The 20174-nt window shown below is 38.4% G+C and overlaps 1 protein-coding gene across 1 annotated transcript in view; it reads left to right on the top strand.

Annotated features, from left to right (window-relative positions):
• Nucleotides 1-18543, top strand: part of LOC139751451 (uncharacterized) — a 59953-nt gene extending 41410 nt beyond the window's left edge. Inside the window, exon 7 of the mRNA XM_071666869.1 lies at nt 9411-18543. Coding sequence (XP_071522970.1) covers nt 9411-9614 — 204 coding nt within the window. The 3' untranslated portion in view covers nt 9615-18543. The remainder of the gene's footprint in view (nt 1-9410) is intronic.
• Nucleotides 18544-20174: the final 1631 nt, after the last annotated feature.

The raw sequence follows: 20174 nt of genomic DNA on the forward strand, positions 1-20174 counted from the left end.
GACTGTTGGTGGGATATGAATAAATAGTATTTTGCCATGACGTAAAAATAATCACAATAATGTATCGAGACATTTTCCAGCCCTTTGCTCCTTCTTGTATATTAATTTATAAAAGAACAGGTGAAGGATCAAAGTGAAGAAGAAACCTCATTGAAAGGGTATCTAATTGTGTTTGGATGTGACCACGATGAGAAGAGAGAAAAGGGGATGATAGAAAGTATGTTTGAGTAAAGTGATCTGGATCTCATAGCTCTGAGTGAAACAAAGCTTAATTAAGGGTAAAGGGGAAGAATGTTTTGGGAATGTCTTTGGGGTAAAATCAAAGATTCGTATGAGGGCGAGAGCTAAGGAAGGGGTAGCTTTTCTGGTGAAGGAGTTATGGGAATGTATGAGAGTAAAGAAGTGAGCCCCACAGTGATATCCTTTTGTATTTACATCCATTCAACCTGTCCTGTTTTTCCTTGGTTCCAAGGCACATGAAACAGCCGTGATCCATACACCCCATCTGCTGACCAGCCTTCACCTGCAACCACTTGCCCTCTTCCCTCCCTACTCAAACATATGCTTACCCTACTCTTTCGATAAAACTTCCTTATTGCCTCTAGCAGCTTTTGTACCACACTGTATTTGCAGCACCTTCCACAGAGCATCATTATCAACCCTAATTATGCTTTCTCCAGATCCTCAAGTGCCACATACAAATCCTCTATTTCTCCATGTACTTCTTACTCATTCTGCAAAGCAAATTCCTGTTCCACACATCCTCTACCATTCCTGAAACCACATTGTTCTTTCCCAATCTGATGCTCTGAGCATGCCACTACCCTCTTAATCACAGTTCTTCTGTATAACTTACTAGGAACATTTAACAAATTTATACACTGTATGTGGAACTCTCATTTTTGTCCCCCTTTATATAATGGGACTATACATACATTCTGCCAATCCTGAGATACCTTTATGAATCTGACAATCCTAACTAATTAATTGACATCCACCTTTTTAAGAAATTAAACTGTAATACTATCCACTCCAGCTGCTTTGCCTTGCTTCATCTTAAGTAACACTTTCACCCCTCTTCTGTTTTTACCAGACCACTTGCCAAGACTCTCACTTCATGTACCTCAACATTCAAAACATCCCACATTTGTCACTGAGTACATAAAATGACCCTTCAATCCATTTCCTCTTCACCTCACTTTTGCCTATGACCACTTCCCCATTTGGCCTTTTCACTGATGTTCCCATTTGTTTTCTTGTTCTTCTCACACTATTAACCTAACAAAACATTTTCTAATTCTCCCTTGCTAGTATTTGCTTACTCCAGCTCTCCTTAGCCTGTACCTTCCTCTTGACCTTTTGCTACTTTCTTTTGTGTATCTCACACTTACATTCCTTTCCTGCAAATAATGCCCATACACTTCCTCATCCCACTGCTCACTACTCTTTTTTCTGCCCATCTCCAATCTTCCATATGCCATGTAACGCTCGCACTTGTGAGCAGTGCTGCTATAAACACCTCCCATTATTCACTCTAACTTTATTTACTCTCTCTTTCAGATTCTACACTTAAACTCTTCTGATATCTCTTCACACAAGCTCATTCACTTTTGTAACCCTTTTCTCACCCATATCATTTCCACTTTTACTAAAGCCTCTACAAACCTTCACCAGTACCCACACCAAATAATGATCAGACATCCTATCAGCCGCTCCTAAAAAGACATTTATGTCCAAAAGTTTTCCTTTGAATATCAGTGTAGTACCCCCTTGCCATCTTTCTTACCCATCTATGCTTATGTCACTTTTTAAACCAGGTACTCCCAGTCACCAGTTCTTTTTCAGCATACAACTCCATAAGCTGTTCATCATTCATACTCACATTGCTGAGTACTCCATGCTTCCCAATTATAACCTCAACTGCCACTTTACCCACTCTTGCATTCAAATTACCCATCAATAATACTCAGTCCCTTGCATCATAATTACAGACACACTTACTTGGCTCCTACCAAAATATTTGATTCTTTAAGCTCCCTCACCTATAATATGCATAAGTACTAACAATCATCCACTTCCTGTAATAATTTTTACCCATATCAGTTGGGCTTACTTTCTTACATTCTTTCCCCACATTCCCAATACTCCTCCTTCCTTAGCTCTTGCCTTTACCCCCAAGACATTCCCAAACCATTCTCCTCCTTTCCCCTTTAGCTTTGCTGTGTTCATCAAGAACATTCACATTTTCCTCTTCTCTCACTTGAAACATACTACCTGTCGTGCTCTTCTTCTTGCCTTATTTATGTCCATGTACATTCTGATACCTGAGCCTCTTGAAGAGGATGAGCAATCCTTGCTTGGCTCTCTCTGTTCCAACTTCCAGAAACTGAAAATACAAGGATGTGGGTAAGTGGGGGTTCCTGTCTTCCACTGGATGAATAGACAAAGAGAATGGAAAAGAAAATTAAGATGTACAACAAAGATAAAAACACTAAAAGATAAAGAAAGCCGACAAAGAAATAATGGATTCACAGTGAAAGGAATTGAGACAAGAAGAAGAGCAAGCAATACAGTGTATAGACCTAAACTTAGACGTCCTGTTTGCTTACATGAACAGAGAAAAAAAGGGTCTCAGAGATTAGATCATTTAAAGGTCACAGTTACATAAATAAAATGTCACATGTTAGTTAGCTAGTATAAGTTAGTGTTTAGTACAAGATATCACGAAGACACAGATGATGAAATATTTAACAGTTTTGATGAACATGCATTCACAGGTATAAACTTACCAGAAAATTATATATTCAAAGCAACTTATAACAAAGAAAACTCAGCTCCTAGGCCAGATGGGATTCCAGAAATCAATCCAAAAAAGATTGGAATGTTGCTGGGACAAAGTACAGACCAAATTAGCATAGTGGATAAATACAAAATAGCATATGTAACACCAGTAAACACGAGGATCTAAGTAACTGCTGCAATAGAGACCAGGTAGCTTAAGTTTGCATATAATCAGAATATTTGAGATAAAGTAATTAAAAACATTTAATGGAACATATTGCAAACTGATTCATGAATGAAGGACTGCTCAATTTTGTCCATAGTAAAAGTATGCAAACACAAAACACTTGCCCATAATGACATGAAAATTTGGTGGATGGGAAAAGAATAGACCCTTTCTCTTGATTTTGCAAAAGCATTTGACAAAATAAACTATGAAATGTTACTGAAGAAATTGGCAAGTCAAAATTAAAAGGAAGTTTAGGAAAATTTATCAATTATTTTTTATCAACAGAAAATTAAATGTCACAAATGGAAACATCTGAGAAAGATGTACTGTGGGTTATTACAAGGAACAGTTCTAGCTGCAAAGCTTTTTATGCTTTTTATAATCAAGATCTATCTATACATATGTAAGGAAGTAAGAGAGTGTAGTCTATTGTTTTACAGATAACACAAGAATAAGTAATACAATAGAGAGCGTGGAAGATTAAGAAAATCTTCAAAGACACCGAGATAATATCTACAGATGGCAGATGAGACTTTAATGGAATTTTATGATGAGGAATTTGAAAATATTAGTCATAGAACAGTTAATGATCTTGCTGTGGTGTGATTACATACAGAGGGCCCAAGGAGAAGAAATAGAATGGAATGTGTTAGAGCTGGAAGTAATTATCAGTAAAAACTTGAATTCAAGGAACATATTGAAAAAAGTGTTTTCAAGCCAGCTAATGACTGGATTGATACTGAAAACACTTGCAACAAGAAACAGACAATGCTGGGAATGTTCAATGTAAATGCTAGAAAGATACTCGAATACTGCTAAACTGTGTGGTTATCAGTTTAACAGACTGAATTAAACAAGATAGAGCAAATACTGAAGCATCTCACAAGTAATATACATGGAATGGAACATATGGATTACCATGAATAAGTAAAGAACTAAAGCTTTACAGTCTCAAACATCTAAGAGAGAGATATAATATATGCTTGGTAACAAATAGAGGGTATAAAGAACAGTGTTCTGATCCTGAAGCAGTCAGAGAAGGACAATAAAGAATCATTACGTCAAGAGTATTTCCTAGAAACATGCCAAAATTGCTTAGGACAAACTTACATGAATGCCCACCAAGGAAGTTGGAATGTTTATTTACTGTAATACTGGGTAATCTAAGATATTTAAATGGAGTAACTACAAAAACCTCCAAAAGAAAAGTAGAACCATGGTTTATAAATGGATGAACCTAGAACTATGCCAAAGAATGTGTTTAAGAAATACTGAGGGAAACAAGGGATTTCCAGGTGACATCTATGGATATAGAGAAATCATATAATAGGGTTGTTAGAAATGCCTTGTGGAAGGTCCTGATAATATGCAATGTGGGGAGAAAGCTGCAAGAAATTGTGAGAGTTTTTATCAAGGGGGAAAGGCATTTGTACAAGTAGGAAGAGAGGAGAGTGAAGGTTGGCCTGTGGCAGGGGTATGTGATGTCACCATGGTTTGTTTATGGATGGGGTGGTGAGAGAGGTAAATGCAAGCTCCGGGAAAGAGGGGTGAGTCTGCAGTTTTTCGGGGATGGTGGGGTGCCTGGGAAGTGCGTCAATTGTTTGCTGATGATGTAGCGTAAAGGCAGATTTGAGTCTGAGTTTGGGAAAGCGTGTGAAAGGAGGGAGTTTCGAGTAATGTGAACAAAAGTAAGGTTATTAGGTTTAACACTGCTGAGGGACAAGTTAGTTGTGGTGTGAGTTTGAATGGAGAAAATTTGAAGGAAGTGAAGTGTTTTAGATACTTGAGAGTGGGCACGGAAGCAAATGGAACTGTGGAAGCAGGTGAGAGTCATAGGGTGGATGAGGGGGCAAGGGTTGTGAGAGCAATGGGGAATATGTGGAAAGAGAGGCTGTTATCTGGAAGGCCAAAAATGGGTATGGTTGAATTATAGTAGTGCAGGTGATGGTGTATGGATGTCAGGCATTGGCTATAGATGGAAATGAAATATCTGAGGACAGTATGTGGTGTGAGGTGGTTTGATCAAGTATTAAAAGAGTAAGAGAGGCATGGTAATAAGAGTGTGGTTGAGAAAAGTGAAGAGGCTGTGTTGAAATGGTTTGGATGGAGTGAGGAGAGGTTGACAAAAAATATATGTGTCAGAAGTGGAGAGGTGAAGGAGAAGGGGGATACCAAACTAGAAATGAAAGAATGTAGTGAAACAAATTTTGTGTTCAGGACCTGAACTTGGAAGAGAGTGAAAGGCATTCATGGGACATAGTGAACTGGATCTATGCAGTAAATATGAGATGAACCGTCAGTGGACTGAACCAGGGCATATGAAGCTAATTGGGGTAACCATGGAGAGGACTGTGGGAATGGATGTGAGTGAACGAGGCTTTTCCTTCTTATATTCCTGGCGCTTCCTCTCTAAAGCGGGAAACAGCAAACAAGTATGAAATATTATATGCATACATTATATATATATATATATATATATATATATATATATATATATATATATATATATATATATTCTTTCTTTCAAACTATTCGCCATTTCCCGCATTAGCGAGGTAGCGTTAAGAACAGAGGAGTGGGCCTTTGAGGGAAAACCCTCACCTGGCCCAATTCTCTGTTCCTTCTTTTGGAAAATTAAAAAAAAACAAGAGGGGAGGATTTCCAGCCCCCCCGCTCCCTCCCCTTTTAGTCGCCTTCTACGACATGCAGGGAATACGTGGGAAGTATTCTTTCTCCCCTATCCCCAGGGAACATATATATATATATATATATATATATATATATATATATATATATATATATATTTTTTTTTTTTTTTTTTTTTTCATACTATTCGCCATTTCCCGCGATAGCGAGGTAGCGTTAAGAACAGAGGACTGGGCCTTTGAGGGAATATCCTCACCTGGCCCTCTTCTCTGTTCCTTCTTTTGGAAAATTAAAAAAAAAGACGAGAGGGGAGGATTTCCAGCCCCCCGCTCCCTTCCCTTTTAGTCGCCTTCTACGACACGCAGGGGATACGTGGGAAGTATTCTTTCTCCCCTATCCCCAGGGAAATATATATATATATATATATATATATCTTTTCTTTCTTTCTTTCAAACTATTCGCCATTTCCCGCATTAGCGAGGTAGCGTTAAGAACAGAGGACTGGGCCTTTGAGGGAATACCCTCACCTGGCCCAATTCTCTGTTCCTTCTTTTGGAGAAAAAAAAAAAAAAAAAAAAAAAAAAAAAAAAAAAAAAAACGAGAGGGGAGGATTTCCAGCCCCCCGCTCCCTCCCCTTTTAGTCGCCTTCTACGACACGCAGGGAATACGTGGGAAGTATTCTTAATCCCCTATCCCCAGGGATAATATATATATATATATATATATATATTTTTTTTTTTTTTTATACTTTGTCGCTGTCTCCCGCGTTTGCGAGGTAGCGCAAGGAAACAGACGAAAGAAATGGCCCAACCCCCCCCCCCATACACATGTACATACACACGTCCACACACGCAAATATACATACCTACACAGCTTTCCATGGTTTACCCCAGACGCTTCACATGCCTTGATTCAATCCACTGACAGCACGTCAACCCCTGTATACCACATCGCTCCAATTCACTCTATTCCTTGCCCTCCTTTCACCCTCCTGCATGTTCAGGCCCCGATCACACAAAATCTTTTTCACTCCATCTTTCCACCTCCAATTTGGTCTCCCTCTTCTCCTCGTTCCCTCCACCTCCGACACATATATCCTCTTGGTCAATCTTTCCTCACTCATTCTCTCCATGTGCCCAAACCATTTCAAAACACCCTCTTCTGCTCTCTCAACCACGCTCTTTTTATTTCCACACATCTCTCTTACCCTTACGTTACTTACTCGATCAAACCACCTCACACCACACATTGTCCTCAAACATCTCATTTCCAGCACATCCATCCTCCTGCGCACAACTCTATCCATAGCCCACGCCTCGCAACCATACAACATTGTTGGAACCACTATTCCTTCAAACATACCCATTTTTGCTTTCCGAGATAATGTTCTCGACTTCCACACATTTTTCAAGGCTCCCAAAATTTTCGCCCCCTCCCCCACCCTATGATCCACTTCCGCTTCCATGGTTCCATCCGCTGACAGATCCACTCCCAGATATCTAAAACACTTCACTTCCTCCAGTTTTTCTCCATTCAAACTCACCTCCCAATTGACTTGACCCTCACCCCTACTGTACCTAATAACCTTGCTCTTATTCACATTTACTCTTAACTTTCTTCTTCCACACACTTTACCAAACTCAGTCACCAGCTTCTGCAGTTTCTCACATGAATCAGCCACCAGCGCTGTATCATCAGCGAACAACAACTGACTCACTTCCCAAGCTCTCTCATCCCCAACAGACTTCATACTTGCCCCTCTTTCCAGGACTCTTGCATTTACCTCCCTAACAACCCCATCCATAAACAAATTAAACAACCATGGAGACATCACACACCCCTGCCGCAAACCTACATTCACTGAGAACCAATCACTTTCCTCTCTTCCTACACGTACACATGCCTTACATCCTCGATGAAAACTTTTCACTGCTTCTAACAACTTGCCTCCCACACCATATATTCTTAATACCTTCCACAGAGCATCTCTATCAACTCTATCATATGCCTTCTCCAGATCCATAAATGCTACATACAAATCCATTTGCTTTTCTAAGTATTTCTCACATACATTCTTCAAAGCAAACACCTGATCCACACATCCTCTACCACTTCTGAAACCGCACTGCTCTTCCCCAATCTGATGCTCTGTACATGCCTTCACCCTCTCAATCAATACCCTCCCATATAATTTACCAGGAATACTCAACAAACTTATACCTCTGTAATTTGAGCACTCACTCTTATCCCCTTATATATATATATATATATATATATATATATATATATATATATATATATATATATATATATATATATATATATATTTTTTTTTTTTTTTTTCCTATCTGCCTTTTCCCACATTAGTGAGGTATATATGATGTGTGTGTGTTTGTATATCATAATAATTATGATGGGAAAAAAACAGGAAATTATGTATGTCATGATGATGCATAATAATAATAAATAAATTTTTTGGTCCAGATAAAATGACAACTAAAAAATGCACAACAGCAACTCACTTGACATTCAGGCATCACGCCTACACTTTTTAGTGCATTATGCTGAAGCATTTGCTACTCTTCTTCATGTTATTAGAATGAATGAAACATGAAATGTACTTTTAAAGTGTTTTTTTTTTTCTTTATATGAATATCTTGGGCCATTTCTTTTGTCTGTTTCCTTGCGCTACCTCGCAAACGTGGGAGACAGCGACAAAGCAAAAAAAAAAAAAAAAAAAATGAATATCTTTGAAATTGTAGAATTAAGTACATTTTTTTAAACTTATAAAAGAATTTTGAGGGGTGTAAATGAAAACCTATTAAGACTTTTAAGGGTTAAACCTTCATACTGACTTCTAGTCTTCACCTGAATCAGCACCCAACTTGGAGGTAAGCTACACATGTTTTTATCCTCAATCCACATTGCCAATAGTTTTGTAATCTTGAGGTGGCTTATAGTAAGATTTGTTTGGTTGTACTTAGTAGCTTATGGGTAGAACTTTCTGTGTACTTACTCTAATCTTTCCTGTCTTATTGTAGAATGTTCTCTTGGTTGTGGGAGGTAAGCAAAGTATATTCCAGAGGCTCAATGCTCATTCACCAGTATTTGAACAGTTCAAGGCATTTAATTTCACTTTGTGTGGTGGTTTTTCTTGATAACTTGGTTGGAGAAGACCCACTTTAGACAATAGCCGGGTGTTTTTTACTCATGATTGAGGGATCATAGCTTCAAATTACAACACACATCTTGCTGACAATATACTCCACACACAATGGCTGTGTGTGTGGGCACTGCAGCATAGAGTGTGACCAGTGTTATGGTTACACAACTGCACAAAGTAGTTCACTTGGTGCCTGATTCAACATTGATGTTGCTGGGTGATGACTATGATTTAAAAGTGGAACAATGGGACAGAGTGAATCTTTGTTCCTTAAATGATGGGGGTGTTAAATGGGATGATGTCATATGGGGCCTGCTTGTATTGATATACCATGAATATGAAATGAAATTCGAATTTTTATTCTAGATATGAGAACTTAACAGTATCACACCTTTACATGTTCCTTTAACATCTTGCTACCCCAGTTATTCAACTGTAGCACACCAGATTTTTGCTTAACATCATTTACTCTGCAATAGGGAAAAGGTACATTTTCCCAGTTGATTGCTTTTTCAGAACTTGGCCTAATCCAAGTAACCTGCTCAATCAAATGTTATCCTTTTCTAAAAAAAAACTCGTGATATTTTACAGTATGGTGCTGGGGGAGAATTGCACTGCCCCATCTGTGGTAGATCAAGTAGCAGACGGGACAACCTGGAACGGCACATCCGGAGTCACTTGGGAGACAAGCCATTCAAGTGCCCCTTCTGTACTTTTCGTTCTCAGCTGAAGTGGAACATGAAATCTCACATAGAGCGGAGACATCCTCAGTCCTGTCCACCTCAGCAACAATGACATCCTTTTAACAAAAAAATTACAACAAATTCCTCATTGTATTTTTCTAAACTCACCATACTTACTTCAAAATTAAAAAGTAGGCATTATACACAACTTGTGTAAACACAGCCACTGTGCAATAACTAAACAACGAGTGTTAAAGAGTTCAGTTCTTTTTCCATTCCTGCTGTGATGCCTTATAAAATTTCTTGCAAACCTACTGTCTGCTAAAAAGAGTGACCATGTAACTGAGTTTTCCCCAATGTGTATGTCTGCATGTGTATTATTACCTAAACATGTAAACCTATACCTATGTTTATGTGTGTGTGCATATATGTTAAAAATGTCGAGTGTAAATGTGTAATGTATATGGGCCCAGTAACTCTTACTTAAGAGAAAAAATCTTGGTGGCCATTAACTGTCAACTGTAGCAAGATCATCTCATAAGTGCTGGTCTGGTGCACCTTAAATAGTATACTAAGAAATGATTTTGTCTGGAAAAGAAATTAAGTAATTCAAGTGTGGAAAAGTTGGTAAACATCAGAGAATAGTAAGTGAAAGGCTTTCCCAAAGAAGCTCCATAAAACTGTTCTTTCGAAGCAAATAGCACATAGGTGACCATTTCTCTCACCAATTTACCCATCTGCTTCAGCGAGGTAGTGTCAGGAAAACAGAAAAAAAATGCCACATTCGTTCACACTCAATCTCTAGCTGTCATGTGTAATGCATCGAAACCACAGCTCCCTGTCCACATCCAGACCCAACAGACCTTTCCATGGTTCCAATTCACTCTATTCCTTGCATGCCTTTAAGCCTCCTATATGTTCAGGTCCTGATCGCTCAAAATCTTCACTCCATCCTTCCACCTCCAATTTGGTCTCCCACTTCTCCTTGTTCCCTCCACCTCTGACACATATATCCTCTGTGTCAACCTTTCTCCACTCGTTCTCTCCATATGTCCACACCATTTCAACACACCCTCTTCTGCTCTCTCAACCACACTCTTTTTATTTCCAAACATCTCTCTTACCCTTTCATTACTTACTTGATCAAACCACCTCACGCCACATATTGTCATCAAACATTTCATTTCTGACACGTCAACCCTCCTCCGCACAACCCTATCTCTAGCCCATGCCTTACAACCATGTAATACTGTTGGGACTACTTTTCCTTCAGACATACCCATTATTACTCTCCCAGATAATGCTCCCTCTTTTCATACATTCTTCAGTGCTCCTAGAACCTTTGCCTCCTCCCCACCCTATGACTCATTTCTGCTTCCATGTTTCCATGTCCACTCCCAGATATCCAAAACACTTCACTTCCTCCAATTTTTCTTCATTTAAACACATCCATATTAACCTGGCCTTCAACCCTACTGAACCTAAGAACCTTTATTTTATTTACATTCACTCTCAATTTTCTCCTTCCACACACTCTTCCAGACTCAGTCACCAACTTCTGCAGTTCTTACTAGAATCTGCCACTAGAGCCATATCATCAAATAACATCTGAACTTACTTCCCAAGCCCTCTCATCCCCAACAGACTGCATACTTCCCCCTTTCTCTAAGACTCTTGCATTTAACTCTCTAACCACCCCATCCACATACAAATTAAACAAACATGGTGACATCACACATCCCTGCCGCAGACCAACCTTCACTTGGAATCATTCACTCTCCTTCCTTCCTACTCTAACTCATGCCTTACACCCTTAATAAAAAAAATTCTGTTTCTAGCAGTGTAAATCCTTAACTGTGTATTCTTAAGATCTTCCTCAAAGCATATCTGTCAACCCTATCATATGCCTTCTCTAGATCCATAAATGCTACATACAAATCCATCTGTTTTTCCAAATATTTCTCGCACACATTCTTCAATGCAAACACTTCAGCTACATGTCCCCTTCCACTTCTGAGACTATGCTGCTCCCTCCCCAGTCTGATGTTCTGTACATGCCTTCACCCTCTCCATCAATACCCTCCCATACAACTTAACAGGTATACTCAGCAAACTTAACCTATCTAGTCTGAACACTCCCCTTTATCCTCCTTTCCTTTATGCAAAGGCACAATACATGCATTCTGCCATTCCTCAGGCACCTTACCATGATCTACACATACACATAAAATCTTAACTATCCAATCAACAACCCAGTTACCTCCTTTTATAATAAATTCAACAGCAATACCATCTATTCCAGTTGCCTTTCCACACTTCATCCTTTGTGAGGCTTTTCCTACCTCCTCTCTTAACCAAAGCACTTTGCATACCGTCCTGACCCAAACACCCTACATTGGCAACAATATCATCAAATACGTTCAACAGTCCTTCATCATACTCGCTCGATTTACTTACTTCACTACCTGTTACCACTTACCATTTTGCCCCTTCACTGACGTTCCTATTTGTTCTTTTGTATTCCACACATTATTAACCTCCTTCCAAGACATCTTATTCTCCCTAAAGTTTATTGATCCTCACCTACCCAACTCTCATTTGCCCTCTTTTTCAACCCTTGGGCCTTCTTTTGACCTCCTGCCACTTTCTCATATATATCTCCCAATCATTTGCACTCATTCTATGTATGTACTGCCCAAATGCTTCCCTTAGCTCTTTCTTGCAACTCTACTTCATCCCACCACTCACCACCCTTTCTAATCTGCCTACCTCCCATCTTTTGCATGCCACATGCATCTCTTGCAAATGCCAGCACTGCATCCCTAAATACCTACCCTTGCTTCATTCTATCTCACCTTCTGCCATTCTACAATGTCTCCTAAAATCTGTTTATACAAGCAACTTTTCTAAGCTCACTCACCTTCACCACTCTCTTTTAATTGATGTTGTTTTCTCTTTCCCTAAAACCTCTACAAGCCATCACCCTAGATGGGACATCCCACTAGCTGCCACTCCCAGTGTATTTACACCGAAAGTCCCTCTTTTACACACCCATCAATTAATATGTAATCCAGGAATGCCTACTGACCAACTTTCCTACTCACACACGTATACATACTTGTGTATCTCCCTCTTTTTAAACCTGTTATTCCCAATCAACAGTCCTTTTTTACCACACAACTCCACAAGCTGTTCCCAATTTCCATTCATAATACTGAATATCCCATATATATAAAACATAATACAGAGAAATGTAAACCCCAATGGAAAGAGTAATGAATCACTACTTTTAGCTATCTATATCTCTGCTGGCCAATCCCTCTGGGAACTCCCATCAAGAAGGTGTCCACAGCAAAAGAATCTTCATTTATAAATTGATCAAAAAGAGAGCAGAAATATGGAAACCCCTAACCATACTGAAATTGTGAACAATCATTGGGAAGATGCAAGAGCCAAAGGGTGTGCATTTTTTATGGTTTAATGTCCAAATGCACCAGTATCTTGAAATATCAATCGAGGAAAAAATTATAAAAGAAATGTATACTTGATATTACAAACTAGAGAAACAGAGGGTCAATTACACTGAGCTATAGTTGAATTGCTATTAACCAGCCTATCTCTGTCCTAGTTGGAGAGAGAGAACATTATGTTCACATGATATATTTTTTATTTATTCATTTTATATCATCTAGGCACAGTCCTCCAATCACAATTTTGAGTAAAAATTCTTACACAGTGGCATTCCCTTGAAGTGTTATTTCTGAAATACACCAAGCATGTCTTACATTAAGTGACTCGCTGATTATAAACACTGCAAAAACACTGAACAACTTCCATATACCCCTACTAAGGACACAGCCACCTTGTATAGGCCAGTATTAGAAAATGAAGGGCTGCCAAAGGGAGACAAAATTCTGAACATGAGAATGCATCACACCATATAGTGATGCAGGTGGTTTTATTCATCTGGTATGAAAATATCACCCAGTACATTACATGTACTGGGTGTTATCATGGAGTTATCTTGTTCAAGATTTTTTGATTGGAAGCAATAACAACACTGACATATTTAATGACTCTAGCAGCTGATAAGCTTAAAAAACCCAAATAACTAACCAACCACCTTAGAATATGGCCCATTATGCTAGTCTTGTCTCATATGTGGAAAATCCAACAACATCATGGTTTGCAATCATCATTAATGGTTGCATTACTTCACCCAGAGAATTCACAAAGGAATTACTTATTCTCTGTGAGTGGAAAACCAAAGAACCATCAATGAAAATCAAATCAAGCAGCAAAAAACTAACATTACTTAGAATCCTATATTGCAATTCAAAATGCTGTACTATTGACAAGAATGATATAAACATACACAAATCTAGAAAAAATCTGAGCATGGACATGGCTTATCAAATATTGTAAGCAAAATTGATGGGAACCAGCAACAGGAAATACCGTTTCTGTCAATTTCAACATCCAGAGTGATAATTAAATTATCACATTGAAATGAGACACAAAAACTTGCCACATCACATCATAAATGGAACATGGAGTATAAACATGATCTCATACTATAATAGCATATAATATGATTCAAATTATACTTATTATCATGTGAAAAGCACTAAGCAATATTAGGAGTAATAGATGATTTGTATGGGCCAAAACCACATAGAAACAAGGTTATTTGAACACTGTGTGAAGATAGTAAATTATAAACAACCAACCAATCATCTCATTCCTATGCAAAAATATGTTGCAAATTGCTTAGCATCAATCCTTTTCTCCAACACGCATCGACCCAAAGACAACGCACAAAATCCCTTTTTCTGGTATAAATGGCATACTAATAGGGGCTTGAACAATATTTGCAGCCTTCACAGAAACTCCTATCAAGGTTTGCAGTAATAAAAGAATGTGGATCCCATCATATGATCTCTTCAGGGCAATGGAATGCAAGGAAGTGGATATGAAAATATATAGGAATTGTTCACTTGTACCAAACTGTTATGATCCTCAAATTGTGCTTTGGAAAACTATTAACTGTGAGATTTTATGCTTCCATAATTGCCTTATGAACTGGAAGGGATTTCAAGGAATGTTGAAACTTGGGAAATTCCATTCTCAATTTACTTTACTCCAATCACCACATTTATGTTAGAATCTAACTGGAAACAATGTGGTTGCTGAGAAACCAAGTAACAGGCTAGACTTAACAATTACCCATTGAGGAAGTGTTCTGTTTTTGCAAATGAAGAATAGTGGGGTGGAGAATGCTACCTGTGCAGCATCTGCTTCTTGTAGGTGGAAGCTGGGGAGACTGAAATCCTCCCTTCTTGTTTTATCACTCTATACGTGGGAACAGGATAAAGGAAGCAAGGTTTTTTCATGAAAGCTCATTTGTCTATTTTTCTAATGCTAACTTGTTAAGGCATGAAAAGACGTGAGCAGACGTGAAAAGGCAACTAAAAAGGAGAGAGAATACCTCAAACCAAATATTCACAAAAAAGATGAAGAATTGACCTGTAACTTACTGCTACCAAAACATCACACTTAGATTACCTGATGATGGACCATTTGGTTTTGAAATGTAAGCCTAAATCCCCAGATGGAATCAATGATCAGAATATTTAACTGTCTTGATTGCTGCAAATTAAAATGGAAATTCACTTTACCATTCCTGATGATAATATTATTAATAATGTCCTCAAACTACTGCTTGGACAGAAGAAAATGAATGCTTCCAAGTATGCATCAAACACTCAAAGAAGAAACAATTGAACAGAAAAAGTCCAAAATCACTAAGCCCATTACAGTATAGATGAAGGAAATGGTTCACAGTCCTTCTGAGTCATCCCCCCACCCCTTTTTTTCAGAGAAGTTAAAGACTGGACCATCAAATCAAAACCATGGGCAAAATCAAAATTTCATCTAGGTTTGGCACCCTTCACAAAGAGGAAGGCTCATAATAAAGAACACCAAAGTTTTGGGAAAGTAGTATGAATTGGTGTTCAATATGCCAATAAACATTCTTTGGAATGAAGGTATTAGGGCCCAACAGGAATTCTTCATTATCACTACTCCAAATACAAATACAACATAAATCAGTTTCTTCCTTTAAATTGACATGATGCCCATGCATTCCCTTCAAAATCAGTCTTGTGGCGTTCTGTTTACGTAAAACAATGGAATAAATTGATGAAGCATTCAGTTGTCTTTGGGAAAGTTTCAGTCCAATATCATCTTAGAGGGCATTAAACACTACTGATATGGCCTACCTAATTAAAAGGGACAGGAGCAAAGTGATACAAAAAACTACAGGTTGGTTGTACTAACACCACAAGCCACATGGGTTTCAGAGTATAAGGAGAAAAAAAGGTGACCAAATATACAGAATGAAAACAATATACTAAAATTGGGACATGAGGACTTTAGAGTTGACCTACCACGTTTTTCGGATCTGCATGGTCATTAAGGCAAGATCTTGGAGGCCAACGAGGAAGAACACAGTACTGATATTATTTATCCATACTTCACAAAGACTTTTGAGGAACGTCATCAAGGAGAGATGGCAGAGAAACTGTAAAGGCAAAACCAGGTGAAACAGAATGCCAGCCATACAAAGTTCAACCAAAAGATCCAAAAGAGTATTATGTATCATTACCAAATTCACAGCTAAAACCTCTTGCCTTTCATGAAGCTCCTTGCTTCCCTAACGATCATCATACTTATATCTGACACTGCCAATACGTGATAATCCTCAATATAATTTAGTTGCTAAGGAAAATGAAAACATGGAAATATATAAGATTATTCATCCTTTGGACTCTTGAAAATGATATGATGCTCAACATGTTAAAATGAATTCGAAATCTTTTGATGGGGAAGGAATATAGTATATATCATAGAGAAAATAAGTTATCAGAGATCATGAATGATGGTTTCTGATAATCTCATCATTATCAAAAACAATAAAGGAACTGCTGAAGTGTGAAGGTGATAGGCTAGGTAATGAGAACTCTAAAAAGATTAAGTAAGCAACTTGAGGTGCATTTGTAATAAAAGACGCAAAACCTGTGATGGTACGATTCACAGAACCTATTATTCCCTATCTGCTTAGCCGAAATGTGCCCAAAAGTCCATTTTCATCTACATCAGTTTAGTAAACAATTATGATTATTGAGACAAACCATAAGTTCTAAAACTGTACTTGTGAAAATTCTGGTGCAAGAAATGCATCATAAAAGACTAATGGAGAACATTAAGGTTTATTCCTTAAGCTTCAAAAAAAAAAAAAAAATCAAAGGTGGAGTGATAGGATTTAAAAAGTAATGCCAATGAAATGCAGAAATGAAGTAGGAAACAACAAATATATATGTAAAAGGCAAATATCTGTTCAACCTACTACTATAGTACCAGTAATTATAAGAAACTCCACAGACTTCAGAAATCCACCTAAACAATTTCCTTTAAGGTGTACCAGACCAGCCAACCTGTCTAACATACATTAAGTAATTTGAAGCAGTAAGCGGCCTGATGAATCAGGGTCTCATGAGGAAAGCTTGGTTGCAAACTTATCAGTTTAAGTTACAAGACAGTACAGTCCCTAAAAAATAGCATGAAGTGTATGTAAGGCATCAACAAAGGTGAATGTCTAAATAAGATTTTGTAGTTAGAAAATTTTTCACCATGGGTAATCATATACTCAGTAATGTATATCATCTAATAATTCTGATTCATTTTGCTATTAGTTTAACTTTTCTCATGATCCATTAAGATGCCTCCACTATAAATCTGGATATCTGTACAGTACAATATTTCTAATCCTGTGGAGAAAACGTTTCATCCCTACAGAAGTTTTTGGAAATAAACCTACTTAATTTTACAAGTCGTTAATAACTCTAAATTTGGTTGCATTTTAATGGCTTCTATGTATCAACGTCCATACAAAATATGCAAGAATGCCAAGCTTAGTGCATATATTTTGTTTTTATTATTTTACAGCACACTTTGTAATCTATGACAAAATGTTCATACCTTTCCATTTGCTTTTCAGGGAGCCTGATTCAATGTATATAAATAGGTTATCCAAACCAGTATGTTCAACAGCATTCCAAGTGAAGCTATATGTCACATAACAAAAGCACAAAGAATAAAAGTTGTCCGTATACCAAGATCTGTTTGTTAGAATGGTAAACTCTGTATATACCACTTTTCATATATTTTGCAACAGGTACTGCACTTACGACAGTGTTCAGATTCACCTTTTCAATTAATTTTTTGGGAAACCATCTACATTATTAGTACATTATATATCTATGGAACCCCTTACATGGGACTCCAGCAGCTTCAAAGCTACACTCTACAAGAGAGCAGAGTTAGATGGGTTCTTTTGGGGCAGAAAGGTCATTGATAAGGGAAATGTGAATGATAAGGGAAGTGTGAATGAATGTGGCCTTTGTTGTCTTTTCCTAATGCTACGTATTCCCTGTGTGTTGTAGAAAGCGACTAAAAGGGGAGGGAGCGGGGGGCTGGAAATCCTCCCCTCTTGTTTTTAATTTTCCAAAAGAAGGAATAGAGAAGGGGGGCCAAGTGAGGATTTCCCTCAAAGGCTCAGTCCTCCGTTCTTAACGATACCTCGCTACCCCAGAAGATGGCAAATAGTATGAAAGGGAGCTGTGGTTTCGGTGCATTATACATGACAGCTAGAGACTGAGTGTGAACGAATGTGGTCTTTGTTGTATTTTCCTAGCACTACCTCACACACATGCGGAAGGAGGGGGTTGTTATTTCATGTGTGGCGGTGTGGCGATGGGAATGAATAAAGGCAGACAGTATGAATTATGTACATGTGTATATATGTATATGTCTGTGTGTGTATATATATGTATACGTTGAGATGGATAGGTATGTATATTTGCGTGTGTGGACGTGTATGTATATACATGTGTATATGTGTATGTGGGTGGGTTGGGCCATTCTTTTGTCTGTTTCCTTGCACTACCTCGCTAACGCAGGAGACAGCGACAAAGTAAAATAAATAAAATAAATAAATAAATATATATATATATGGTGTGTGAAGTGAGAGGGTTAGGGAGAATGATTTGGTAAACAGAGAAGAGATAGTAAAAGCTTTGCGGAAGATGAAAGCCGGGAAGGCGGCAGGTTTGGATGATATTGCAGTGGAATTTCTAAAAAAAGGGATGACTGTGTTGTTGACTGGTTGGTGAGGATATTCAATGTGTGTATGGCTCATGGTGAAGTGCCTGAGGATTGGCGGAATGCATGCATAGTGCCATTGTACAAAGGCAAAGGGGATAAAGGTGAGTATTCAAATTACAGAGGTATAAGTTTGTTAAGTATTCCTGGGAAATTTATGGGAGGGTATTGATTGAGAGGGTGAAGGCATGTACAGAGCATCAGATTGGGGAAGAGCAGTGTGGTTTCAGAAGTGGTAGAGGATGTGTGGATCAGATGTTTGCTTAGAAGAATGTATGTGAGAAATACTTAGAAAAACAAATGGATCTGTATGAAGCATTTATGGATCTGCAGATGGCATATGATAGTGTTGATAGAGATGTACAGATGTACAGAGCATCAGATTGGGGAAGAGCAGTGTGGTTTCAGAAGTGGTAGAGGATGTGTGGATCAGGTGTTTGCTTAGAAGAATGTATGTGAGAAACACTTAGAAAAACAAATGGATCTGTATGAAGCATTTATGGATCTGCAGAAGGCATATGATAGAGTTGATAGAGATGTACAGATGTACAGAGCATCAGATTGGGGAAGAGCAGTGTGGTTTCAGAAGTGGTAGAGGATGTGTGGATCAGGTGTTTGCTTAGAAGAATGTATGTGAGAACTACTTAGAAAAACAAATGGATCTGTATGAAGCATTTATGGATCTGGAGAAGGCATATGATAAGAGTTGATAGAGATGCTCTGTGGAAGTCATTAAGAGTATATGGTGTGGGAGGCAAGTTGCTAGAAGCAGTGAAAAGTTTTTATCAAGGATGTAAGGCATGTGTACGAGTGGGAAGAGAGGAAAGTGAATGGTTCTGAGCGAATGTCTGTTTGCGGCAGGGGTGCGTGATGTCTCCATGGTTGTTTAATTTGTTTATGGATGGGGTTGTTAGGGAGGTGAATGCAAGAGTTTTGGAGAGAGGGGCAAGTATGCAGTCTGTTGTGGATGAGAGAGCTTGGGAAGTGAGTCAGTTGTTGTTCGCTGATGATATGATATGACGCTGGTGGCTGATTCATGTGAGAAACTGCAGAAGCTGGTGACTGAGTTTGGTAAAGAGTGTGAAAGAAGAAAGTTAAGAGTAAATGTAAATAAGAGCAAGGTTATTAGGTACAGTAGGGTTGAGGGTCAAGTCAATTGGGAGGTAAGTTTGAATGGAGAAAACCTGGAGGAAGTAAAGTGTTTTAGATATCTGGGAGTGGATCTGGCAGCAGATGGAACCATGGAAGCGGAAGTGAATCATAGGGTGGGGGAGGGGGCGAAAATTCTGAGAGCCTTGAAGAATGTTTGGAAGTCAAGAACATTATCTCAGAAAGCAAAAATGGGTATGTTTGAAGGAATAGTGGTTCCAACAATGTTGTATGGTTGCGAGGCGTGGGCTATGGATAGAGTTGTGCGCAGGAGGGTGGATGTCCTGGAAATGAGATGTTT

Source organism: Panulirus ornatus, chromosome 11 (assembly GCF_036320965.1).
Source record: "Panulirus ornatus isolate Po-2019 chromosome 11, ASM3632096v1, whole genome shotgun sequence".
In the NCBI taxonomy this organism is placed as follows: Eukaryota; Metazoa; Arthropoda; class Malacostraca; order Decapoda; family Palinuridae; genus Panulirus; species Panulirus ornatus.